The following is a 27,779-nucleotide window of genomic DNA, read 5'->3' as shown; positions in this document are numbered from 1 at the left end:
CATTCTGAACCCACAGAGAGATGAAAGGTTTATTTGTCATCACTGGACATCTGCCCATAACTACAACTTATCTATCTGAGCTACTTATATGGCCCTCATTACAGTAGTATCTGAGCACCTCCTAATCTTTAGTGTATTTATCCTCATAGTATCCCTGTGAGGTAGGGCAGTGCTGTAATCCCCATTTTACAGACAGGGAATTGAAGCTCAGAGAGTCACTTGCCAAAATCAGACCGGAAATCTGTGGTGAAACAGGGCATTGAAACCAGGTGTCCCAAGTTAGCACGCTAACCACTAGACCATCCTTCCTCTCTGAACCTTGCTTTCCAAACCATTCTTTTACCTCTGAACCTCAACAGCTTGCAGAAAAATGGTCAATACATGTTCTCACCACAGTTTCTTCTTCAGTGGCCTGGTCAGGGTCAGCCTCTAAGGAGAATTTGCCACCTGGAGCGTTTTTCTTGTGGCGTTTTTCATTGTCAGTGACTTAGTGAGTTACTGTTCTCAGCATATGAATACAGTCAGTGGCATTCTGGATGTCCTCAAGAAACTGAGAGCTCCTGTCCTCTTTGCTTCTGTTCAACTGATTTCTGTTCCTCCAGTAGTACACTAGAGATAACAGATGATCTGGTGCAGATTATATAACTGTAATCTTTGCATATCACCAAAAGCCACTTTCTGCAATGGGGGGCAACTATTTTGAATTCTTATCGGCCTTCTTCTGTTCTAGTTCCCTATACTTAGTACAGGGTTTGGTAACTACTTCAGAGTTCACACCCTTGGGCTCAAGAAAATTGTTACCGAAGATGTTGGCACAAAGGTTGACGTCCTTCAGCCCCTAAGTCTCTGAACGGATCCTGATAAAGCACCATGAGATGGGTTGCAAGGTTATAACAATGCTATGAGTGGATCTCTTGAATCTACCTGGGCTTTTTAAAAAGCAAGTTCTTTGCTACTCCAAAGGGCTTGATGCTTCTGAGTTACGTAATAACTGTGTGATGCACAGATGCACAGTGATGCTGAGAGAAGAATGAACAAGCGCAGAGACTCCCCTGACCTGGACCAGTATTGTAAAGGTCATGTCCCTAGCCCATGACAATGCTCAGTCTCCAAGGCAAGGGTGGGTGGGTACCTGGTATATCCATACCTCAGTGGTGGGTACCAGTCCCCTTGAGTGAATGCCTATTCCTTGTGTCCTGGGGGTGGTAGGGTGGGTGCCTATCCCCTGTGCCCTGGGGGTGGGGGGTAACATGGTCTGTCCTATCATTTTCCCCCTTAATCCTGGCAGAACTGCCAGTGCCATGTGGCAGCCATACAGTGCGTAGCAGATGCTCCAGGGCTGAGGTGTCCTGTCTGATGCCTGATTCTTTTTGCCTACCCCCCACCAGACTGTTCCCATCTATCCGCCATCGCCCACCCTGCTATCAGGAAAGAGCTCGTTTCTAGGCACCTCTCTCAACTCCAAACTAATCAGGCACCTCTTAGGTCACCCCAATACCTCCTCTCAGAGGGGTCCTCCGCCATCCCGCACAGCTCTACGCAACTTGCTGCACAAGAAGGACCCCATCTCACAACGACCAATCAACTAGATTTTTCCTTTTGTGCCCGCCTCATTAGGGCAGCTCACCCAATCAGCATCGAGCCGGGGGAAAAGGTAGGATAGGTTGTACCGTAAAGGGGGGGGCGATGTTGAGGTTTAGGTGATGCCCTCACAGAACGATACCGCCCTCAGTCACTCACTCAGCCCAGCTCGGCCCCACCCGCCTTCCGGGCCACCCCGACCAAAGAGCCCCGGTGGCCTTGCCAAGCGGCGGCGGCTCTGAAGTGCGTCGGCAGCAAAAAGACGCGACGGGCCTAGTGCGCATGCGCCGCCGGCGGGCGGGGGGAGGCCGTCGGCGCGGGCGCAGTGGGACGGCTCAGTGACCGCGCCTGCGCAGTGCGCGCCCTGCGCTCCAGGCTGCCCCTGAGTTATTTATAATGTCGGGCTGGTTCCTGGTGACGTAGCGAGGAGTCCGAGCAGCGTCTGCGAGCGCGTCGGAGCTCCCGCCCCCAGCCCCTGCTGCTGCGATGGGGAGAGAGGTGGCGGCCAGGGGGCTGCCGGGAGCCGGGGCAGCAGCTGGGCATGTGCCAGGCTCCGCCACTGCCTGAGGAAGAGCCCCATGGGCGGCGGGCTCCCAGCGCAGAGCGTGGGGCCCAGCAGCTGACAGCCCGCGGGCGGCCCGGAGGCCTCGCCCGGCCCTGCGGCGGCTTCACCGTGCCTGGAGGGAGGCTGGCCGCGTGGCCCCGCAGAGCGGAGCCCTGCTCCCACGCCGGCCCGGCCGTGAGTTTGGCATCGGCCGGGGAGAGCGGGCGGCTGGGGGAACTGCGCGCTCCCGCCCCGGGAAGACACGGGGACCCGAGCTACCTAGCCCCCCCCTGCAAGCCAGAAAGTGGCGGGGGGACCGAGCTAGTCCCCCCCCCGGCCCTAGGAAGGAAGAGGGGAGGCTTGGCCCTGTGTTGCCTGCCTGTCTCCTCCTCCCCTCTTGCCCTACGCAGTAGCCAGAGAAGAGCCTGCTCGCATAGACGGAGGTGAGCTTCCTAATCCACCCCCCCACACACACACACACACGCGTGTCAGCAAGGAGAGAGGGGGCACCCGACGTGGAAGTTTAGAGCAGTACAAGATACGTCTCTTGTTTTGCTACCCAAAAGAAAGGGGGGGGGACTTCCTGTTTTGGAGCAGAGCACGTCCCTCTCCCCTCCAAGCGGTCAGGGCTGTTATGGAAGAGTGGCGCTGAGCTACCTGTTTCAAAGGTTCCTACCCCCACCAAAGCAGAGAGTTGGGTGGGTGCCCTGTGTGTGGAAGTTTGACTATAGAATCCACTCCGTGTACCTCCTTCCTTTTGGAACTATCCCAGCAGGACGGTGAAGGCCATGAATAGCAGCAGCACTTCCCACACTCTAATCCAAAGAGTCGTGCACAGAGGAGATCAATAGAGGAGGTGGGTTGCGAGCACACCATGGCGGGGAGTGGCTACAAAGACCTGCGAGAGAAGCTGAAGTCCATGATGCCTTATCGGGACAACTACAAAGGCAACAGCCTGCGGGATCCTACAGAGTCTCCCTATGGGGCAGAGCGAAAACGCAAGTACCATGAGGACTCTGACTCTGAGCCCAGTGACTACGAGGAGGAGCAGCAGCAGAAGGAGGAGGAGGAGGCCCGGAAAGTCAAAAGTGGCATCCGGCAGCTTCGTCTCTTCAGCCCAGACGAGTGTGCCAAGATTGAAGCCCGGATCGAGGATGTCGTGTCTAGAGCTGAGAAAGGCCTCTACAAAGAGCATACGGTGGACAGGGCCCCTCTTCGGAACAAGTATTTCTTTGGGGAGGGCTACACATATGGGTCCCAGTTGCAGAGGCGAGGCCCTGGTCAGGAAAGGCTGTACCCTCAGGGGGAGGTGGATGCCATCCCGGAGTGGGTGCATGACCTCGTGATCCGGAAGCTAGTGGAGCACAGGGTGATCCCTGAGGGCTTTGTGAACAGTGCGGTGATCAACGACTACCAGCCTGGTGGCTGCATTGTCTCCCATGTGGACCCTATCCACATCTTTGAGAGACCCATCGTCTCCGTGTCTTTCTTCAGCGACTCTGCACTCTGCTTTGGCTGTAAGTTCCAGTTCAAGCCCATCAGAGTCTCCGAACCTGTCTTGTTCCTGCCAGTGAGGAGAGGGAGTGTCACTGTGCTAAGGTAACTAAGTGGAAGGCCTCTGAGTTTCAGGGACTAAACTGAGACTCCTTAGTAGTTTGTTTTCGTAACTTGTTATCAATACCAAACATCAGCAAAAACACATGCCTGAGTTGTTTATATAGCATCCTAGATACACGGGCTTTCCGCTGACTGAGTAGGAGGATGGAGGAAGGATACTTGGGACAGAGGCATTATGGTCAGTGGGGGTCTGGCTGGAGCAGTGATTCAGCTCGGGCAGCAGGCAGTGACGCAGCTAGGCTTGGGAGGAAGACAAGCCCATCTGCAGTGGCCTCAATGAGAGTGTCTGTGCATGGAACGTTGGTGGATTGAAGCTCACTCCTATCTACGGTTAGAATACACAGTAAGGCATAAAATGCAGCCCCTGCCCAATAGTGTGTCTGTTATAGAGCAGCTGATTTAGAAGTTAGGACTCCTGGGTTCTATTCTTAGCTTGTTCACTGACTTCCTGTGTGACTGTAAACAGGGTGAGGTGAGGTGACTGGCCTCATTTTTCTCTATCTGTAAAGTGGGGATATTAAGTCTTAGCTGCCTTTTTGTAGAAGGCTCTGAGATCTCCTGTGAAACATAGTTTGCAAGTGCAAATCATGTAGCACTTCATAGCTTCAAAGCACTGTACAAACTGTGTGCAGCAGCCCTGTATGGTAGGTACAGTAAGGTCCCCCCACACTCTTACAGATGGGGAAACAGCCCTACCTGCCCAAGGTCATGCAGCAAGTCACTGGTAAAGCCAGGATTGGGACTTCCCAGTCCCAACCTTCTAATCCCTTTCTCTGTCCCCGTGTCCTGCTGCCTCTCTAACAACATATGGAATTTTGAGACCGGCACAGGTAGCGGCCAGTTAAGTTGCATGTGGGGATTGGTGCATGTGGCTTTGTGGAGCAGGTGGGCTTTTAGGTGTCACTGGCGGGAGGAAGTCACATGCTGGGGCTACATAATTTTATGATCAACATTTATAGTCCTGAAGCTAAGGGCGGTTCTGCAGAATTCATTTTGACAGGGGTAGTCAAATACCCCTAACTTTTTCAACATTGCCAAAAGGAAGTATTTTAGCTATTCTATTGTCTGAGTTGGTAAATGCGCATGCTAGCAGTAAGACAGTCTGTGGGCAACTCAATCTCATGCTTTGGCTTGTAAAATGATTGCTGCAGCGGGTCAGGAAGGAATTTCTCCCCTCCTGTAAATACAGCATTGTACAATTGACCAGGTGCATTAATAACTGATACTGAGCATTGTTTTTTATTTCTAAACTGCTGCACAAACATTAAGTAGTTCTCCCCAGTACTCCTTGTGATAGGTGACTTTCAGATTGGTGGGGATAGAAAATTGACATGTAGGTGGGCACAGCTCTCTGAGAGCTAACAAAATTCTACCTGCTTATTCCAGTGCTGAATATTGGCATGAGCTAAGGTACTAGAGACTGATCGGCAGGATAACCAGCCTTGATGGACCAGCAGTTTGATCTGGAATAGTAAATCTTACATTGCTGCAAAGCATTCTAGCTGGACAGGTGTAAAAGGAAAGAATATGGGCTGCTCCCAATTAAGCTAATGGCAAAACTTTCATTGCCTCGTATTGGAGGATGTCAGCTTGGTATTGACAAATAACGTCAGTGGGTGAGACAAGCGTAGAATGGAAACAAAAGATTTTGGAATAGTGCTTTGAGGGTTTCTTGTTACTGAACCCTTGCTGGAATGCATTTGCTTAATCCAAGATAAGAGATTAGTTTCCAGTAAATAATATATTTTAAAATAGGGATTATTTCCATTTAAATGCAGCAGTTAGTAAATACTTGGCACGTACAGGACATTCTGCCAGAGGGATTGGTTTGTGATATTGTGATCCAGGCTGGATTGAAGTTGTAATGACTTATTAAAGTTGCCAGGTTAGAGAGAGAATGAACATGACTTGCAAGTCTTCTAGATCCTGCTGAAGGTGATGCCTAAGATCCAGCCCTCTCAGGCACATTGAAGAGTCAGTTCTCCAAAGTGGGAGGGAGGAAAAATCCAAGTAAATAGTTCCTGAAGGCAATTGTTCTGAAAACAGAGAAACTGTATGGATAGAAGTAACATGCTTGTAAAAATGTCTGTGTGACTCAAGCATTGCTGGGTCAGTGGCTGTTCTCAGCAAGACTGTGTTCCCCGGGAAGCCAGTGTAACAGCATTTCTTTGGCTGTGTGTATTAGATCTATGTGGGAACCATCAAAGAGTCTGGGGGGGAAAAAGTTGCATCTCTCCCTCTCTTTGTCCCTCCCCATGTCACCTTTACTGTGCTGTTCCTATTAATATCAACAGTCAATTTACAACTGTCTTCCTGGTTTTCAAAGCTCTCTGTTAAGCTGTTTCATTCTGACCTTGTAGCCACCTATTCCCCCTTCTGCTCATTCTGCTCCGTTGGCCCAAGTATTCTATCACTCTCTGCAGTAGAGTTTTTGGAGGCTTTTTTTTTTTTTTGTGGGGCGGAGGAAGGGTTCCATCTTGCTACGTCATATCCCTCCCTCCAAGGTATAATGGTGCTTCCTCTCTTGTTCAAAGTTGACCTTTTTAAACCTCTTTCTCTCCAACTTTCAACCCATAGCTGAATTTCTTTTCCCATTAGGAAGTCTAAATCAAGCTTTGTGTAAATACTCTGTACCTTTCATTTCAATGCCACTCTTTGTAGGCTAGAGTTGTGCAAGGGATGCTGTTGACTACTGACTCAGCCATATTAGCGTTTCCTTTTTAAAGGAATCTGACGAGTACCGGTAGGATAGAACTGGTGTGCATGAGGCAGTGGGAATACAACTGTTTCCCAGTCTTTCTGAAGAGAATGTGTCTTGATTGGGGCGGGGTGGGGGTGGAGAATACTTAAACTGCAAAAAAAATAATTAGGAGCGTAGTGGGGGAGCTTCATTATATCTAACTATATGTCTTGATAGCTACTGCTATATCACCATGAATCTTAGACTGTTCGTAAATGTGCCGTGATGATCTTTGCAAGATACAAAATTTAGCAGAACGCAAATCTTTCTCTTGATTGCTAAAAATGATGCATCTTTCAGCTTGGGTCTTGAAAACAAATTATTAGGTTGCTGTTAACGAGAGGAATAGTGAGAGATCATCAACAGAGATGTGTGAGGGGGGTGGACACTAGTGAGCTTCGTGAGCAATGCCCACGTGAGAAGTCCAGTAGCTGGAGTTAGGTGCTATCTCTGAACTTTGCTGGGGTGGTGGAACTACATCACTTGTATCAGTCTTAGGGTAATGATGCCCCCACCCAGTCCCCATCTGGATGCTGAAAAGGAGAAGGGGGGCTTGCTTTCTACTCTTGATCCCCGGCGCCTCCTGGCTGCTATGAGGGGAAGATCTCTAACACTCTTGCCTTCCCCATGCCATTCTTTGGGCTCTCCTCCTCAGTATATGCTCCACTGCTTGCTTCCTGCTGACCAGTTCTGAAACTGACAGTATGTTAGTTTCACTCTCCTGCTGCTGGGCAAGGCTGTAAATAGCAGAGACACTAGAGCTGGCTGCAGACTCAGGATGAGCCTGCTTTCCTTGTAGTTGCAAGAAATCCTTAGCTGTTCAGGCTAGAAACTTATTTTAAGAAGAGAACTTAAACTTCAGAAATTGGTGTAGATCCCCTTATCAGAGGAAACTTCATGCCAGTAGCGAGTAGGCATGTGAATTTTTCAAGCTCTGCTTCAACCTGTAGAGTCAATCAGCTGAGTCAGTGAGGGAGGGCTCCTTCAAAACCACTGATCACTGAAAATAGGCTGAAGCCTTAAACCCAATTGCCACTGATTTGAAATCTATAGATCCCTTATGGTGATGGGGGTAACATGCAAAGCACTTCTGAGATTGCCAGCATATTTGGACATCTTCTAGTGCGCTAGTGATTTGCACCGGCAGTATCAAGTACACAGCCTGTGTCTGTCTTCCCAGCGGGGGGTTGAGGTTGGAGCAGTGTGTAGGGAATATGCTCCGCTCCAGCAGAGATGAGGACCTCATTGCTCAGCAGCAACTCCTTGGACTATAAGCTGGGGACGCATCAGTTGGAAGTAACAGAGGAGGAGAAGGACCTTGGAGTATTGGTTGATCACAGGATGATTATGAGCTGCCAATGTGATATGGCCGTGAATAAAGCTAATGCGGTCTTGGGATGCATCAGGCGAGGTATTTCCAGTAGAGATAAGGAGGTGTTAGTACTGTTATTTAAGGCACTGGTGAGACCTCATCTGGAATATTGTGTGCAGTTCTGGTCTCCCATGTTTAAGAAGGATGAATTCAAACTGGAAAAGGTACAGAGAAGGGCTATTAGGATGATCTGAGGAATGGAAAACCTGTCTTCTGAAAGGAGACTCAAAGAGCTTGACTTGTTTAGCCTAACCAAAAGAAGGCTGAGGGGAGATCTGATTGCTCTCTATAAATATATCAGAGGGATAAATACCAGGGAGGGAGAGGAATTATTTAAGCTCAGTACCAATGTGGACACAAGAACAAATGGATATAAACTGGCCATCAGGAAGTTGAGACTTGAAATTAGACCAAGGTTTCTAACCATCAGAGGAGTGAAGTTCTGGAACAGCCTTCCAAGGGGAGCAGTGGGGGCAAAAGACATATCTGGCTTCAAGACTAAGCTTGATAAGTTTATGGAGGGGATACTATGATGGGATAGCCTAATTTTGGCAATTAATTGATCTTTGACTATTAGCGGTAAATATGCCCAATGGCCTGTGATGGGATGTTAGATGGGGTGGGATCTGAGTTACTACAGAGAATTCTTTCCTGAGTGTTTGTCTGGTGAGTCTTGCCCACATGCTCAGGGTTTAGCTGATTGCCATATTTGGGGTCGGGAAGGAATTTTCCTCCAGGGCAGATTGGCAGAGGCCCTGGGGGGTTTTCGCCTTCCTCTGCAGTGTGGGTCACGGGTCACTTGCTGAAGGATTCTCTGCACCTTGAAGTCTTTAAACCACAAGTTGAGGACTTCAGTAGCTCAGACATAGGTTAGGGGTTTGTTACAGGAGTGGGTGGGTGAGATACTGTGGCCTGCGTTGTGCAGGAGGTCAGACTAGACGATCATAATGGTCCCTTCTGACCTTAAAGTCTATGATTCTATGACTAAGGAATGGCAGTGTCTGAGTGTGACTCCATTAGCAGCATTTCCCTGTTGGGGTGAGTGGCTCTAATATGCCCTCTAATGGACAAGGAATGAGCCTGGGATGCCAGCCATGGGCAATTCACTTAACCAGGCTGTGCCTCAGTTTGCCTGCCTATAAAATTAGGATGAAACTTCTACTTATACTAGATGGTGTAGCTGAGAATCTCAAATCACGTCAGACAATAAACTAAGCCTCTCTTTGCCCCTGTGAGGTAGGTATTGACCTCATTTTACAGATGTGTAAACAGAGGCACACAGGTTAAGGGATTTGACCAAAGTCCTAGAGGAAGCCTTCAGAAGAACAAGGACTAGAATCCAGATATTCTCACAACGATACAATGAGGAACGAATGTTTGCTTGATAGCTTCAGTATTCGTGGTGTTGGGAGGCTCAGGGATGTAGCTAACTGACCTTAGCAAAACAGAAAGTGACTTTGTTTTGTCAGGTCTCACCTTGATGATCGTATTCGGTATGGGGCTGTTGAGGGACAGAGAACATTCTCTTTTGCTAGTTCAAATATAACTTTTATTTCAGTTTGCATAGAGCTCGGGCTGACCAGCTTTGGGTACTTATTGCCGCCATCTTCTTGGCGCGTGCCTCTTGGAGCAGGGAGGCAGAATATCTAGGTTTATAATCTTTGTGCCAATACTTGGTGCCTGTCTGTGGCCATGAGTCCTATTAGTTTCAAGTTGGCATTAAACTCCTCTGTGAAATAGGCTCCCGCCCAGTAAATAATCAGAACATACAGCCTGATGTCTTATGGAGTGTTCACGTTTAGAAATTAGCTTGTTCTCTTCAGTTAAAGGCATTATTAGGGTTCTATTAAGATGAACACTAATGTGGGTGATCTGATCGTAATTGATTCACTGGAGCTTGAAGCAAAGATACTGAAACATAATAGAGCCCTATAATAAGCCCACTTGCATAACACTTCTTAATTCTTTGTGATACACCTGAATAAAACACACTGATCTTCTCTCCAGAATTTCTCAGTCCTAGAAACAACAGATGCTGTATCTTGGAAGGAGTGAACGGTAGCTCTCTCTCTCTTTTGGGAAGGTTGGGGGAGAATTACAGTCCCATCTACTAGTTAACTCCATGCATGTAGGAGGGGCTGTCCTGTGCCATCTGTCCTTCTCTGGATAGACCTGCTTGAGTAACCTACAGCCCACTGAGCCAGGCCATGCAAGAATGCTTACTGCTGACTACTGGACTTTGCAATGAGGAAGGCATAGTGTTCGGGCTTTACTTTGGGGAGGGTTTGCATTGTCTTCCCAGCCAGTCTCTAAGCACTTGGGAAATGAGAACATGAGAGCACAGATTTCTAAAAAGAAAATGAAAATAGAAGCCTCTTATCGAATCACTGAATTATGGAATGATGTGGATGCACTGCAGAATGTTACATTTTAGCTCCTCCGTGTTATCCAGCATGAAATCATTAACGCTAACCTTGCTGGCCAACCTCAAACTTGCCGCATTTATACTATAAGTGCAAGCTGTCTGTGTTAAGTTTTAAAGAGGAGATGGGAGAGTGGCCTATAGTATTAAAGAGATGAGTTCACAAATGTATGATTCTGCCTTTTTTTTTTTTTGGTCCTGGACACACTGATTCTGTAGTGTTTTTCTCCTGAGCCAGATCCAGTGTATGTAGTTTCCCTGCCATCTATCTTAGAACATTCTGAAAGGCTTTTATCTTGTCAGAAGTGCCCTCTTAAGTCACATTCGGGCATGGGGCACTCTGTGCTGGGATGGGGATTCAGTCTGTGCCTTCAGAATGCTGTAGAACAGAGGTGGGCAAACTACGGGCCACATCCGGCCCACGGGACCATCCTGCCCGGCCCTTGAGCTCCCGCGGGGAGGCTAGCCCTTGGCCCCTCCCCTGCTGTCCCACCTCAGCTCGCCGTGCCCCATGTCTGGCTCCAGCTGGACGGCGCGGCTGCTCTGAGCTGCATGATAAGGGGGCGGGGAGCGGGGGGGTTGGATAAGGGGCAGGGGATCCCGGGGGGCAGTCAGGACAGGGAGCAAGGGGTGGTTGGATAGGCGTGGGAGTCCCGGGGGACCTGTCGGGGTGGGGGTGTGGATAGGGGTTGGGGCAGTCAGGGGACAGGGAGCAGGGGGGTTGGATAGGGGGTGGAGTCCCGGGGGGGTGGTTAGGGGCAGGGGGCCCCGGTAGGGGGCAGTCGGGACCAGGAGCAGGGGGGGATGAATGGGGAGGGGGTTCGGGGGGGGGAGGGGCCAGGCTGTTTGAGGAGGCACTGCCTTCCCTATCCGGCCCTCCATACAGTTTTGGAACCCCGATGTGGCCCTCAGGTCAAAAGGTTTGCCCACCCCTGCTCTGGAAAAAACAAAGCGGGAGACGCATTGGCATGGTGCGTTCCCTTCCCTCCCAGTCTGAGTGGGCTTCGTTCCTTACCTTCAATTAACATCATAAGAACGGTTTCATTTCCAGAAATTCTTACAAGGTAATTTGTCTAAGCAGATGTTGCCAGCAATCATCCATATTAACGTAAAATGTGGCCCTGCTCAGTGAAACCTCAAACTACATACCTTGCTGATTGCACTGAACTCTGAAAACTATACTTTTCAACAAAAAGGCAACCATGAGAACAGAATTCTAAAGAGAATGTTGATACTTGTACTACTTGATAGCGCCAACAATACACCTCAAATGCTTCTGAATACCCATAGTATGTAGCTCTTAGGACAGTATCTTGTTTTACAGAAATTAGTCTAAAGACACAAGTCTAGCTAAATCATCTTCATGCATGCTTCTATGACTGGGCCTTGATAACTCCAGCAGTAGAATCTCTCTGTGGTTACATAGGAGGGCAGTCTGTGTTGCTTGCTTGGGGCAGCTGAGCAGGGAGTGGTTGTGGAATGCAGGGAAGTATCTGAACTTGATGGGGACACAGAAAGGTTAGTCTTTCTAGCGCACGGGCACTCATTCTCTGACTCCTTGCCACTCTGCTTTTCACCAGGCTAAAAATTCACCTGTGATCCCAAAGCCACAACCCTTAAGGGGAAACTCAAAAGGCAGAGTAGAATCTTGTCTACAGCTTGCCCACATTTATCTCCATTATAATTGAGATGGCTTTCTATGGAGGGAATTACATGGGAATATCCCTTTTGGTAATGTGGTGGTGGTATGTTGCTCATTTAAATTCTCCTGATCATACTTCACTAAATGAGGTTGCTGACTGTACACTCTGTGGTTATACTTTAAATGTCACTTTATTTATGAATATGGCTTGTGTTAATTTTCTTTTGATGTGTACTTACACACTGTGGCAGAAAATGACCAGGACCAAAAAACGTTAATGTCTTCATCTGTTTCTCAGCCTGCCTGAACTTGAAAGCAAAAATTACATAAGGCTGATAACATTAATTTGTTTTCAGAACAGTGTGAAGTTTAGGAACTGCACCATGAAAGTTAGAGAGTAGGTAGCAGTGCTTGAGTCTCTGAAACTGGGAATCATTTATTTATCAGCCTGCTCACAGTTCTTGGTTTTTTTTTTTTGTTTTTTTTTTTTTGTCCAGTGGATATGCAGCTGATGAAATTACGCACTGCATTCGACCGCAGGACATCAAGGAGAGGAGAGCTGTCATCATCCTTAGAAAGTAAGTGTTAAAGCATTTTGAGTGATCAAGGAAGAAAGAATAAAGTTGACTCTCTAGCACTCTGTCATTTCAGAACACTTTTAAAGGGACAGTATCGGGTGGTAAATCACTTGTGTTAAAACACTAGATTATTCAACATTTTAAATCTTTAAATATCTGATTACTTACTAAACTAGTTTTGCACAATGAAAATAGACTGCCTGGTTCTGACCTCTTCTTTGTTACTGTAAGTTCTTGGGTTCATTTTCTGACTCTTGCAACAGCGTATTTTTTTGTAATGTTCGAAAACACTGCAGAGGGTACGTTCACATCCAAACAGCTGTCTTTCGTTGGCTGCCTTATTTTAAAAAATAAATAAAACCAGCCTCGTAAAACCCTAAATTTTTGGCCTCAATTTAAGGCCTGTTTACATGATCTCTAAGTACTGAATGACCTGACATGGTCCCTTCAAGTAGATATTGTCCATATCAATTTCTGTATGGGGCATCTTTCATAATAAGACAGAGAAATTATTTTCCTCTGGGAGGAGGATGACTCATTTCCAACAGGGAAATAAAAATGCTGATGTCTGACACACATGGATTATAGAACTAGGCCTATAAATGGATCTTTAGGGATTGGCAGTGTGAAGTAATGCCCTGTAAATTTTCTCATCACCCATGACACTATCTTATAACACCATGTTATTCAATAGATGCCATTTCTTCTGGCCAGTGTTTGTCCCTATCGCTTTAAAGTTTCAGCAGCGTAGAAGTTAAATTAATTCTTTGCATGGAATGTGAGGAAGGTCCCCACACCTGAGCCATTCTTTTTAAGTGACAAATCCTGAGGAACTTTCCCAGATTGAGGTGACAGTAGAGGAGGTATTGGAACAAATTGATAAATTAAACAGTAATAGGTCACCAGAACCAGATAGTATTTACCCAAGAGATCTGAAGGAACTCAAATATGAAATTGCAGAACTAACAACTGTGGTATGTAACCTAGCACTTGAATCTGCCTCTATACCAGATGACTGAAGGGTAGCTAATGTTATACTGATTTTTAAAAAAGCTCTAGAGGTGATCCTGGCAATTACAGGCTGGTAAGCCTAATTTCAGCCTTAGGCAAACTGGTTGAAACTACAGTAAAGAACAAAGTTATCATACACAGATAAACACAGTGTGTTGGAGAAGAGTCAACATGGTTTTTGTAAAGGGAAATCATGCCTCACCAATCTATTAGAATTCTTTGAGGGTATCAACAATCAAGTGGATAAGGGTAATCCAGTGGATATAGTGTATTCAGACTGTCAGAAAGCCTTTGACAAGGTCCCACACCAAAGGCTGTTACACAATGTAACCCATCATGGGATAAGAGGGAAGGTCCTATCATGGATCGGTAACTAGTTAAAAGGCAGGAAGCAAAGGGTAGGAATAAATGGTCAGTTTTCAAAACGGAGAGAGGTAAACAGCAGGGTCCCCCACAGATCTGTACTGGGTCTGGTGCTGTTCAGCATACTCCTAAATGATCTGGAAAAAGTGGTAAACAGCGAGGCTCAAAGCTTGCAGATGATACTAAATTACTCAAGATGGTTAAGTCCAAAGAGTTACAAATGGAGCTCACAAAACTGGGTGACTGGGCAAAAAAAAGGCAGATGAAATTCAGTGTTGGTAAGTGCAAACTAATGCACATTGAAAAACATCCCAACTATACATACAAAATGATGGAGTCTAAATTAGCTATTGCCACTCAAAAAAGAGATCTTGGAGTTATCATGGATAGTTCTCCAAAAACATCCACTCAGGGTGCAGTGGCAGTCAAAAGCTGACATTGTTAGGAACCCTTAGGAAAGGGATAGATAATAAGACGGTAAATATCATAATGTCACTATATAAATCCATGGGACACCCACGTCTTCAGTACAGTGTGCAGTTCTGGTTGCTCCGTTTCAGAAAAGATGTATTAGAATTGGAACAGGTGCGGAGAAGGGCAACAAAAATTACTAGGGGGGTGGAACAACTTCCATATGAGGAGAGATTAAAAAGACCGGGACTGTTCATCTTAGAAAAGAGATGACTAAGGGGGGATATAATAGAGGTCTATAACATCATGAAAGGTGGGAAAAAGTGAATAAGAAGGGGTAACAACACTTCCATATAACACGAGACAGGGTCAGCTGATGAAATTAATAGGCCACAGGTTTAAAACAAACATAAGGAAGCATTTATTCACATAGTGCGCAGTCAGCCTGTGGAACTCATTGCCCGGGGTGTTGTGAAGGCCAAAAATATAGCTGGGTTGAAAAAAAGAATTAGATGAGTTCATGGAGGCTGGATCCATCAATGATTATTAGCAAAGATGGTCAGGGATGCTACCCCATGCTCTGCTGTCCCTAAACTCCCATCTGCCAGAAGCTGGGACTGCACAACGGGATGAATCACACAGTAATTGTTCTGCTCATTCCCTCTGAGGTTTCTGGCACTGGCCACTGTCAGAAGACAGGATCCTGGGCTAGATGGATCATTGGGTCTGACCCTCTATGGCCATTCTTATGTTCTTAACTCCCCCCACCTCTTTGGGTATCTGTTTTATTGAGTCCTGGTGGCAGAAACAACAACACTTTTAAGTAACTTGAAAATACATAGCAGCCTCTGTTTTTAAAACTCGTTGTGGGGTTGTCCCTTCTGTGGGGTGTCCAACCAGTAATTCCACTGTCAAGAAATCCCCTTACAAGAAAAGTATAAACCAATGGAACCCTTCTGGCTTAAAGTACTGAAAACCCAGAAGGGAGTATTCACAATGGCAGACTGCTGGAATTGCAGCCCAGGCAAGAGTGAGGTTAGTCGTCAGAAATTAGGCTCCAGATCCTCTGAGCTTTCAAGCAGCTTAGCTGGTTTCAAGGAAACCTAGCCTCGTGGAAGATGTGGCACAGTGCCAGTTAGATCAACTCCAGGGCAAAGTGAAGACTCAGACATCTGGTTAGAGAGAAGCCATGGAATGAGACCAGGAAAGGCAACAGCCCTGAGACATTAGCGAGGCAAAATCAGCTTGTGGAGACACAGGGCAGAGGTGTGAAGTAGGGGCAGCTGACAATGCAAGATCACAGTGGTCCCTTCTGGTCCTGGAATCTATGAAGTAAAGAGAGAGAAGCTCTTGTGCATTGTACATAAACATGGCAAAGCGATCCTAATAGGAACCAAAAAGCTGCTGCAGTTGAAACTACTGGAGTGAGAGTAGCTGCTGCCAGAGAGAAACAAAACCAATCTGGACTAGTGCCACTAGAGGTGCTCTCACAAATTTCTGTAGCTGTTGAAATATTTGAAGGGGCGCGGGGGTACTGTGGGGCAGGATTGAGGTGCATTGGCAGGATTATGGGAGAAATGGGCCTTCCAGACTTCAGCACATGAGTGGCCACGCTGGATCAGGCCAATGGTCCATCTAGCCCGGTAACCTGTCTTCGTGAGTGGCCGGTGCCTAGAGATTTGTCTGCGCTAGAGAAGAGCATTGGCTTAACTAACTAGATTTAAAGTAGCTAAGCTGGGAGAAACCTATAATGTGGACATTATGGAAGAAAACACAGTCTTCACTCTTAGGTTGTTTGCAACAATTTAGAGACCGTTTATTCTCAAGCAATTGCAAGGGGGAGAGTGCACACGGACAGGGATTCCCCCTTCCTAGGCAGGTCTCCGCCTGATCAACAGTTGGGGCAAGCATTTATACCTTTGGTTGCATACAATAATGATCAACAGCCGTGTCTTGTTTATACATATTTCTTTTTGATATTTTACTTTTTTTAGCAGTTTTTGCTACAGTCTGCATTCCATTTTTATTTAACACAAGGTCAAAACAGTATTTTTTTTTTAGTTTTTTTTTTTTTTTTTTTTCCCCCACTCGCCCAGGCCCTGCCTTAAAGTCTTGCGTTATTAGAGTTAGTGTTAGCCTGACTCTTGCTCTATTCCTAGAAACTAAGATATCTGCGTTCAAATTCCCTTTATCCCTTTTTCCACTTCCACAACATGCTTGAAGTGTTTTTATCTCTTGGCTGTGGTTTTGTTTAGTTCAGTAACTAGATAGCCCAGCTAATTCAATATAAGCAAAGGATGACACTGGTTTTTGTTTGTTGTGTATTTTTTTTTTACATTGCAATTTAAATAGATTTGAACTTGATATTAAACCAGTGCACTTGTCTATACTAGAGAAGGCCTAGGAGTGCAGGGATTCACATATCTTGGCAGAACTGTGTTGGGAATGCTTGCATAACAATGCCTCTAGAGCTTGCTTTTTAGTCAGTGAAATTGAATGCTCTTGTGTATTTGAGCATCCTACACTCTGCTTCACTCAAAGTTAGGGCAGGAGAGGGCACAATGAGAACTTCTGTGCCTTTACTGAGTAAGATTCTGATAGCTGCTTGACTGACTGGTGTGGTGAAGGATGCTGTTATATCTGTCTAAAAGGAAGGAGTGGAATCTGGAATCCCCCTTTTCCTGCAGTCTTTATAGCACCTACCAGGCCCGGTCCCTAAAATGCATATATACCATTTTGCAAAAGGGTACACTATAGACATTGCACCCTACAGCTTATTTAGCTATTGCATATCCATTGTGACGCTAGAACATCTGCTCGCTGTCGAACCTGGTCTGCATCCATACACCGCAGGACTGCAGTGACCTTTGTAAACACTTGCATCCCATAGTGCGGATTGCTGTGGTGAAGTTTATCACATCCTATATCATGTGACTGTTGCAGATTTAAATAGTGTGTTATGCAACCAGGAAAATAGCTACTTTCCCTTTAGGTAGCCTGTTGCTAGCATAATATTGATGTCCTAAAGCGCGTTCTTTCTGTAGGGTCTGCTTGGGTAACCAGAGAATCTGATTCTCACCAAGATAAATGTATTATGGCAAGGGTGCTTAGCGTTAGACTTCGGTATAGTTAGGAACTAGTATATCGAGCGATGTGGTGAAGGGGCCAACAGGCAAAACTTTTGGTCTTGAGTCTTTGTTCCTGAATACGTTCTGTGCGTGAAGCTCTAGAAGCTCTGTACGTACTTGGCAGGGAGTGTAGAACAAAACTCTATGTATTGGAGAAACGCTCTGACGTTTGGTCGGTTTTGTGGAATATTTTGAGAGCAGCAAGTAGGTCATAAACGCTTCAGTGCAGTTAGAACATAATGATATTTACAATGTTCCCCGTGTACTAGAGTGCAGGGCCATGAGGGCAACAGAAAGGGCTGGAATTTGTCTTCAGCTTAAGAGGTTGGAGGCCCTGAGGGGGCTGAAACTCCTAAATTAAATAAAACACCTACCCATTTTTTTTTTTTTTTTTTTTTTAGCATAACTCTAACCAGGGAAATAAGCAGTGTGTTAGTGCAACCTAATGAGACCTGCTCAAACAGGCTCTGGAAGTAACTTCCAAATGATAGTTCAAGCTCTTTGTAATGCTTCTTGCATATTGTACCTGTACAGTACATTAGAAGAAAACTATGTTAAATGACGTTAGCTTTGCATAATTTACTTGCCTGTGCATATCTTTCCTTTTTAGTGTCCTCTGCTGCCTAGCTACATTTTAAAAGACCTAAAAACTCAGAGGGATCAAGTCAAGATTTTATGCTCTTTTGTAATCCAATTAAAACTTTGAGACTTGCATTTCCAATCCTATTTAATTTCTGTGCAAAATGTTTGGGGTTTTTTTGTTTAATCCATTAACTTCAGGGGGTGGCTATATCATCCCACGCCCTCAGAAGCTTTATTCCCCCTCCAAAAGTTGACTCTTTCTTTCATAAAATCATTTTTGTGTGAGCCATCATTAAGTGCTTGGGGGTGAGGAAGAACTTTGAGGTTCTGTTGCCCAGCTTACAATGCCTGTCATAGAGTGACCAGATGTCCCGATTTTATAGGGACAGTCCTGATTTTTGGGTCTTTTGCTTACATAGGCTCCTATTACCCCAGCCTGTCCCGATTTTTCACACTTGCTATCTGGTCAGCCTAGCCTGTCAGAACGCTGATTATAGCTTTCATGAATCGGAAGCAAACAACTTGTGTTATGTTTGGCATATTTGTGAGTAGTGTTGGAATGGCAATAAACTGGTTCAGCATAGGACCTGCCATCATTTCTGCATTCAGTGTTCTAACTAATTGATTTGGATCTGAATTCCAGTAAGATACTGGCAGGTAATCTGGACTGTTATTAGTCTAACACAAACCTACTTCCTGTGCACAGTGCAGTTGACAAACCTACATACTCTGCATGGACATGCCTTATTCATGTGTCGACACATTGTACCTGCAGCAAAGAGAGTAAGCTGGTGAGGGTTGGTGGAGACGATGGTCAGTTTGTAATTGGAGTTTGAAAGGATCTGAAGTTTTTTCAGACCCTGTTGAAATCAAGCTTGCAAAACTTAGGTTCAAGAATAACCCGAAAGCTAATTTCCCCTTTCTTACAACCCAACCCCATGACCTGATTTTTAGCAAACTTCCCTTATGGGAGATGCACATTGTAAAATAATATTAGGAAGCAGGAGGAATCTGCAGCCATGTTTCTTTCACAAAGATTGCATGGATCATCTCCACTACATGCACTGCTCTAAGCACTGGTACCTTTTCGTCTTGCATCCTTTCAGTGCCAGGGCTTGGGTCCATGTTTGAAACGACGTACTGCTGAAGCCAAAAGCTTGTGTCTGTACATAGCAATGATGCAACCACATTAAGAATCTGTATACTACTGAGTGTTCTGTAGGATAGCTTCTGCTAGCTCTGTTGTTTCCTGGGCACGCAAACTGAGCCAGCTACAGCTGTGTCTGAGCAAACAGTGCTGCTGGACAGAATTGTTCTGTTTTAGCTGAACTGTGCTTGCCAGACCCTATTGCACATTGATGTAACTATCAGCACAGTTCCCTTCTAGTGTGGATTAGATCTTGAATATTTTAGTTGAGATACCATGGTGCAGCTTGCTTGGACTTCCTTCCGGACTGTCACCTGATGACTACTGGATATTTTTGTTGAGTTTGTCAGAAAATCTCCAGCAAAACGCTGTTGATTTGCACAGGTGAGCTCTCCTGATCCCAGCGAGAGAGCTAGATCTGTAGGGAGAGCACAGAGGTGAAGCTTGGCACTGCAATATGGATCAGAGATGGGAATTTTGCTTCATCACTTCTAGATATTTTATCCAGGGTTTTAAGTTGCTGAACAGTTATTAACCCTCAGAATTAATAGTTGAGTTAATATAGGCCAATATATCAGCTTTGTGTGCTAGATCCCATGCAAACTTTTTTTGAATAGGGAAATGGGAGTTTGAAGGGGAGGATTGCAAGTTTTGCCTTGTGGAACTTTATCCTGCTTGTCACTTAACTTTGCTGGTGGGCCTGGATCAGGGGAGCTACTTCAGTTTGACTAGACAGAATAGCTACTTTGATACATCAGCACTTCCCCAAAAGACTCTTTGGAAACACTTGTCTTTTAACATTCACAGAACAAGACTAGATGCTCCTCGATTGGAAACAAAGTCGCTGAGCAGCTCTGTGTTGCCACCAGGTTACACCTCTGACCGTCTATCAGGAAGCAACAGGGATCAGATCCTGAAACCAAAGCGGTCCCATCGCAAAGCAGACCCTGATGCTGCTCACAGGTAGGATGAGAGCTTGTGAAAGTAGTGATCTGGCTCCAGTGCTTCTGGTCTCAGTGAACTGCAAAGTTTCCTGGTATGTCAAAACAATGGTAAACGCCACCCACCCATCAGCCTGGTAGTAATCACAGTTGCTAGAACAGCCCATTTCATAGGTCTTGGTGTGATTCTTGCAAAGATAATGCGGCATCATTCCTATAATGCTATTGTGTAACAACTTAAACTCTGTCTGTCCTATTTAGTTTGGCTTTTTCTTTTCCTGTGCATTAAAGTTCTGCTCAAGTTTTCTCCCCTTTCCTGCCTCAGGGCTGCTTACTCCACACATACTTCCTAGGCAATATAGGTCCGTTTAATCGAAATGGCTTTTTTAGAGCCCAACCTGTCACTTTAAAGCTGAGCTTGGATTTTAAGCTGTTTATTTTTTCTTGTCAAGTGGTTGGCAGGATTGAGACGCAATAGATTCAGCTTCCTCTTGGTAGTGCACTCATTCAGAACAATAAAGCTTCCCTGCAGCTAATTTTGACCTTTCTTGCCAAGCTATTGTATAAAATGAAACGACTTCTGAAAAGGATAAAAGGTTTCACTCACAGGGAGGAGTGAGGGTATTTTTTTTAATGTGCGATGTTTCTCATACCTGCTGTGGTCCCAATCCTGCATTCCTTGCATACCCAAACTCTTGGTGAACTCTTGCAGGATTTGGTTTCAAGAGGGATTTGGACACTGACTCCTTCTTGGAAATGGTCCAGTTAGTCTAGCAGCGCCAGAAGCTGAGCCAGTCTTTTAGAGTGTGTTTATGGAATCCTATCCATCATGAGATTTCGCCTGTGACTACAGTGATGCATTTGGCCTATATAATGGTTTCTAGCCAGGAGTGATAACGCCTATTATAGGGGGGGGAAATGTTGGCATACTTCAATGGTGGTGCAGAATCATGATAATTCAAAGCCAGCTGTCCCATGTAAAGTCTAACCAGTATTCCTGGTACCCAGGGGTGTCTCTGAGCCTTAGCAAGGGTTAAGACTTCTCAACATCATGTAAAACCAAAGGATTGGCCTGGTTTCATGGTTTGACTACAGCAAGGTCCAGCCCATGCTGCAGCCAGTCACTTGAGTGGGATGTTACACAAATAAGACTCCCCTCAAGTCCCAGACTAACTGTATGAGCATAAGCCAAGAAGAGAGACACCCCTACAAATGTAGCGTTACATCGAAACGTACCACAAACTAATGTGGAATAAACAACATAAACACAATTGATCGTACAGAAAAAACAGTTTATGGAACTGCAAGAGTCGCTATGTCAGTACAACATGGGTGGTGGTGGGGAGGTTGTTTCTCCTTAACCTGAAGGTTACGTTCTTACTCTGTCATTTATGTCCAACACTGTTTGGGTCTGTCCCCTTATGTAGCCTAAGAGACTCTAGTATAGTACATGCATAATCCATGGATGTCAACATGATGCATTTGTTATGGGGACAGTAACTACTGCTGTACCGGATCAGGTCATTGGTCCATGTAGTCTAGTAGTTTGCCATTGACAGTGGCCAGTATCAGATGTTTCAGGGGCGGGGGGAGAGGGGACCGAGAGCAAGAAACCTTGCCACACAAAAAAACAACCAACCCTTATGGCATTTATATATATAGAGAGAGAGAGAAACAGTAAACTAGCTCCTAAAAGAGCAAGGGAATAGGGAGTCCTGCTCCCATTAAAAACAATGGCAAAAATCCCATTGACTTAAAAGGGATCATGCCCTTAATGCTGACATTCTTTACCTGTGCTTATCACAATGGGAATCTCCCATAAAAGGGGTAATATTTGGTACAATCAGGTACGCCTAGGAAGGAATGGCAGAGCTGTTGCATAGTTTGGTAGTTTCTCTTGTAGTTTAACAGCTTCAATGTAGGACAAGAGTAAATAAAGAGCCTTTTAATAACTTGTGATGTTGATTCAGAAAGAACATGCATCACTACAGGCAAAATCCTCCCCTCAGCATTCATGTGACTTTAGTCTGCTTCACTTGTGCTGGACTCCACAGGAGTTCTGTACTTGTAGGAATACTGCAGTGTTGTGACCTGACAGTATTGGAAGTCCAGTCTGCCATGTGCTCCAAGTGGTCCATTTGGTCAAAATATTCAAGAAATTGTAGCTTAAATAACACAGCTAGTCTGAGACCTCTCTTAAATTCACAACTGAATGTTTCTCTTCTTTTCCTTAGGCCACGGATTTTAGAAATGGATAAGGAGGAGAACAGGCGCTCGGTCCTCTTACCAAAACATAGGAGACGGAGCAACTTCAGCTCTGAGAACTATTGGCGAAGGTCTTACGAGTACACAGAGGACTATGACGAGGAGGAGGAGGATGGAAGTCCAGCCCGCAAAGTTAAAATGAGGCGACATTGAGGCATGAGCTTTCTGGAGTCTCAAAGCTGAAGAGATTGGCCTCCAGTCTATGAAAACTCCCCCTCCCTCCCTCCCTTCCCCCCCCACTCCTGGCTATTTCTCATCTAGCTTCAGTTTTGTTGTTTCCTTTCAGGCTGAAGAGTAATTGGGAAGGATCTGGCTATTTGTTTTTATGAATGGAGTAATAGTGAGGCATAAATATTGATGGCATGTGTAAGGTGCCACCTGCAGTTTCCAAAGGGGTGTGTCAGATGGACATCCCCTCCCTCATGAAGTGGATATTGTTAACGCTGTGGCAGGCTGCCTGGTCTGTATTTTTGAAAACACCAAAATTAACTTTTGTTACTGAAGATTTAAGAAATTAATTTTTCCTTTTGCTTTAAGTTTAACTATTTTTCTTTTTAAAATGTTCTAAATACCTTGTTTGACCCCAAGAGTTGAAACTCTTTGTAGCGGCCTCTTACTCCATGCTACACCAAAGGGCTCCTGAATTCCTACGTCTGCTATTGCATAGTTTGGGTTTTTTCTTTTTAAAGGTGTCCTGCGGCAACTGGAAGTTTGAAGCTTTGCAGGCACCCCTTACTGCAATCGATTACAAAGTATTTCGGATATTTGTTGCACTTTAGTAACAGTTTTTAATGCCCTATGCTTCCCTCCACTTCCCCCCCCTCAGCTAGTTTGGGCTTGCAAGCATCTCGTTTTCTGCACTGCTGACTAGAGGGTGTATTCTCTCTGCGAAGGCCATACATAAGCTCTTGCTCACATCAGTGGTGGTTCTGAGGGGCTCCTCAAGGAGAGAATAGGCTTGTTTGAAAGAGGGAGGAATATTGGACTTGAAGTTGCTCCATCCACTTGACCCTTCTCGCTAACAGCATCGTTACAATTTTTCAGAAGTATATTGTGTTTGGATTTTTAATCTCTGGATAAGTGTCTTAGTTGGCTTTACTGAGGCCTGTCAAACTACGGGACTGAGATTTGTATTGGCCCCCTAGGCCTTTGAGTATGAAAATGATTCGTGTGTGTGTTTTGGATACATGCTTTTTCCTTCTCAAAGCTATAGAATAGCCAGAACAATGTGTAGGGCTAGCAGATTGCACTTGTGAGGAAATGTGACTTGGCAATGCCCTAGGAAGGGCTGTCTTTATGCTGGTTGGCATCTTGGTGGAAGTGGATCTCTCCCTTTTTGGTTCAGGAGGAAAAGGATCCAGACTGCATTCTCTCTGGAGTACCCTATTTGAGGTTGCTTCAGAGCATTGCAGCAGCTTGAAGAATCTGTTAAACTTCTCAGCCACAGAGATGTGCTGATGCATAGAAAAGTGTGTGATATTGTCACCCCAGTAGAACTAGCAGACTCCTTCTTCCCTCAGTACCTTTGGGGATGTCTGGGGGTTGGCCTTTTGAGGCAGGAACCCTCTGCTTAGGTGTCAGATGCCTCCCATTTAACTTGCATAGCACTGTCTGTTCCTCGCCTCAACAAACATCACAACTGATCTGTGTCCCTCTTCTATTTACTGAGAGACCATAGGAATTCTGGTGCCGTGAGCCTCTTGGCCAGCTACTGAAAGTGCTGCGAATAAGACTCCTGGAGCTCAAGGAGTTAATAGGAGAAGTTAGATATTCTAATATGTTTTTCTGATCATCTTTCCACATTCAGTCTGCATTATCCTGGCTTGAAGCCTCAATGAGTTGTCAAAGTTTGGGGTCTAATAACTTATTTAGTACCCTAATTTTAATAATTAAACAGTAAAACTCTCCTCCATTTGATTCCTTGAATCCAAATGTCAGCAATTGCAAAGATTGGTCTTTATTTTTAAGTTTTTGGTTTTTTTTTCTTTTTTACAGCTTTGCCTTCCCTAAACTTTTTTTTTTTTTTTTTGGGTAGTTTTCCTTGGTATCGTGTCTTGAACACTAGCTATGGTCTATGTACTTTACAATAAAAAGATCGAATATATTTTGAAACATGTCTGGTGCTGTCATGAAGAGTTTCCAGTCCAGAAACCAAGCATTGTTCCCTCATGTGCTGTTTGTTGGAAATCTAGCACGTTTACCAACCTTCTGACTTTTTTCATGTGTGGTTCTCCTACCCCAAAATGTACAGGTGGTCCCTCTTGAATGCTTAGTCTATTTAAGACTAGATCCACCATTGGTCATAATGCAAACAAAACTACTACAGACTTCAGTGGAAGTGCTATCTGCATAAGGATTACTAGACCAAGTCTTTCAAAGGTTATCCTGGGCTTGTCTTTTTGTGGTGGTTTGTTTTGTTTGTTTGTTTGTTTTCTGGTTAAGAACTTTAGTTGGCATCGCTCAAAGTTGAGAATAGTCTTTTGCCAGCCCTTTAAAAGAGCCCCACCTCTGCGCAGAGTTCTAAAAGTTCCTGCTTCTGGCTGTCTTTAAAATGTAAATTGCATTTGAAAATAATCTGTTAAATTAGAACTGCTATTGCTCCCTCTCCTAGCTTGTTGAGGAGAGTAGCAACCCCGCTCCAAGACCAGCTTAACAATCAGAAAGGAAAAACTCTTCCCTTTTGGTTTCTCACGCTGGATCTGCTGCAGTCTTGTCTGTCTATGGCTGGCCTCGTGAATGTCACTGTTTTAAGATGGTGACTCCTAGCAGGAGGCTGAGGAATGGTTTTAATTAGAACACTTTTGGATTCACAATTTACATGCTGCTAAAATGCCCTCTGTGCTTCTAGGGTGCTGTGCTGAGTACATCCTTTTTTTTTTTTTTCTTCTAAATAGTAGCAATCTGATTTGCTTAAACGTAGCTCTGGCTGGATAAATAGCAGAAACCATAGTGATCTGTGCCTCTATTTCCTCTTTCCTGTGACAGTCCTCTTCTGATATGCAGTGCACCCCCATCCTAAACACGCTACGTTAAGTCTGCGTCGCAGTAAGGATACTGGGTTCTGGCTCCTCAACTTAAAATGAAGTTGATTGCAATTGTGCCTCTTTTGTGATGTGATAATAGTGGCTCCCAAATCAGCACTTGATAGAGCAAGGTTTGCTGTGTGACCCAGATGGGAATGAGGTACTGGATTTGTCTTAAAGGAGCTCAAGACCAACGTATGCATTATCTATAGAGGTCTCTCCTCTAACATGGTACAAATGACACTTCAGTCTAACTCTTATGCATTCTGTGTAGACAACAGGTACCTTTACTTCAGATTTATTTTTGTATTCTTCAGTGCAACTTTTTCCTGTTTGTTCAGTTCTACAGGTTTTACTCAAGTGGTCAGGAAAGCCTTTTAGGGTTAGTCTCAAATCTTTGAGCTGGTTGTGGGTTTGTTTTGTTTTTTAAACTGACTGCAACATTGCATGGAGAGATTGGGGCACAACTAATTGGACTCAAGGCATCTTTCTCTTTAGGGCAGATGTCACCCTGTGTATTGGCAGGCCATCCTCCCCAGTTGTACAGATATTTTATATAGACACACGTATGTACATCTGTAGATACATGTTTTTTAACTTTTTGCACTGATCGTCACTCAAAGTGAAACCTTGAATTAAAAAAAAAATGGAGACTTTACATTTTCACACAGATCTAAATGTCTAGAGAACCTACTGTATTTTATTTGCTGGAACAATGGCTCACGATGTTAGTGACACCCACATGTACTCTGTAGCTGGCTTGCGGTGGCTTATGGGGCTGCTTGCAAGTCCCAGGTCAGACTTGCATGCACTCTCCTAACCTAGAGAATGTCCAGATGTGAGGTGAGTTCTGGCAACTCTGGTTTGATTAATGGCCACCCCAGTCCCACCTCTTTTTCATCTCTGGGGTCGGGGGGTGGAACTTGGGTCATTACCAGCTGCTCAGAAATGGAAGCTCGAGCCAGGTGGCTTCTAACAAGGCCTTATTCACAGACTTGACCAACTTGGCTCTAAAATCTTTCATAGTCTGGTACAGTGATGTGGTCCAAATTCCTCTCTGTAAATCTGCATGTAGTATGCATAATTCATTAAACTATCATCTCAATCAAAGACACAGTAAAATTACCCCCAAAAACACCCCCCAGACCTCAACCATGACATTATTTTTCTTACCTAAGGAAAGTAGATGCTTTTTGTTTCTCTGCAAACAAAGGCTGGGGAGGAATTTGTATTTTTGCTACATGTGGCTATATGTAGCTGAAATGAATCTGTTCTAGTGGTGGAATCAAAACTCTGAGCCCGTTGCATGGGCTCGGTGTGTCCATAGGAAGAGAGTGAAAAGGTTTGCTAGTAACAGAAGAGAAGTGTTGGCACAGGGATTTCTTTAGAACATTGCTTTGCTTCTTAAGCGTCTGGCAACCTCAGCCATTCCACTTAACAGCATCTAGGTAAATTACAAAAGGTAGGAAGATGTGGGTTGGCACATCTGGCTTTTACCACCTGCTAAATTCTGATCCAGCTGTTGTAAATAAATTGAGTTGTGGCACACATGAGCTGTAATCCAAAGGCTTGGTTCATCTTGAAGGTTAGCCCATGAGTTGATATTTTGGCAACTGACATGCACACTTCTGAGTTAGTCGATCAGGTAGCTTCTACTGTAACACTCTCACACACGCAGGCGTAAGTTTTTTTTTTTTTTTTTTTTTTTAAGTTCTCAAACTCTTTCCCAGGGTTCCTGTGCAGGGAAAGGGTAGAGCTCTAGTTCTTGGTTTTTAATGTTGTTAGTATGAGGTTTTGATAGCAGTGCTCACTGGAGATGGCTCTAAACCAAAACCCCCAAATCCAAACAGCCCTGAAATTTGGGGGAAGTTCAGAGCTGGACCTGGACCCGAACCCTGTGGCTTGGACCCACCTCTAGTGATAAGTAGTTTTATATGCCAAATGCAGTTTCCCTTTTTGAGACAGAAAGGGAATGCTAATCTGATGCTCTGACAAGCTCCACAATACCCCTTCCCTTATTTTCAACCTCCTCCCCTCCCCCCACTCACGCTCTTAACAGAGTTCTGGCTGACTTAAATTTTGTTTTTTAAAAGATTCTAACTTTTTGTTACAAATAAATAAAAAGTGGCAATATTTTTTTCTGTAATAAGTTTTTCATAGGAAAGCGTAGTTTGTAACAAAGTTGTACAGTTCTGAAGTTTGAGATACAAAAAAAAAAAAAGTACTGTGTGGAACGCTGTAAATGGGGAAGAGATTATTTTATGTACAGTACCATGGGGGGAATCTTTTAATTCTGGTTGATTCTTAGGAAGAATTTAGTTCTTCACTGTCAGGGTTTGGAATTTCATGGATTTCATTTTTTTTTTCTTGTATAGAATGCTGCATTTAATTGAATAAAAGCAGAAAGCATCA

At 44.9% G+C, this 27,779-nt stretch overlaps 1 protein-coding gene across 1 annotated transcript; it reads left to right on the top strand.

Annotated features, from left to right (window-relative positions):
- The first annotated feature begins 2,501 nt into the window (after positions 1-2,501).
- On the top strand, positions 2,502-27,779 carry ALKBH5 (alkB homolog 5, RNA demethylase). Its single transcript, XM_065412365.1, has 5 exons — positions 2,502-2,568; positions 2,901-3,724; positions 12,416-12,496; positions 19,946-20,101; positions 22,314-27,779. Exons 2-5 carry the CDS (start codon positions 3,000-3,002, stop codon positions 22,495-22,497), a joined length of 1,146 nt encoding a protein of 381 aa, XP_065268437.1. The 5' UTR covers positions 2,502-2,568; positions 2,901-2,999; the 3' UTR covers positions 22,498-27,779.

This window comes from Emys orbicularis, chromosome 10 (assembly GCF_028017835.1).
Source record: "Emys orbicularis isolate rEmyOrb1 chromosome 10, rEmyOrb1.hap1, whole genome shotgun sequence".
In the NCBI taxonomy this organism is placed as follows: domain Eukaryota; kingdom Metazoa; phylum Chordata; order Testudines; family Emydidae; genus Emys; species Emys orbicularis.
Note: the sequence above shows the minus strand (reverse complement) of the source record. Positions and strands in the feature narration are given on the sequence as shown.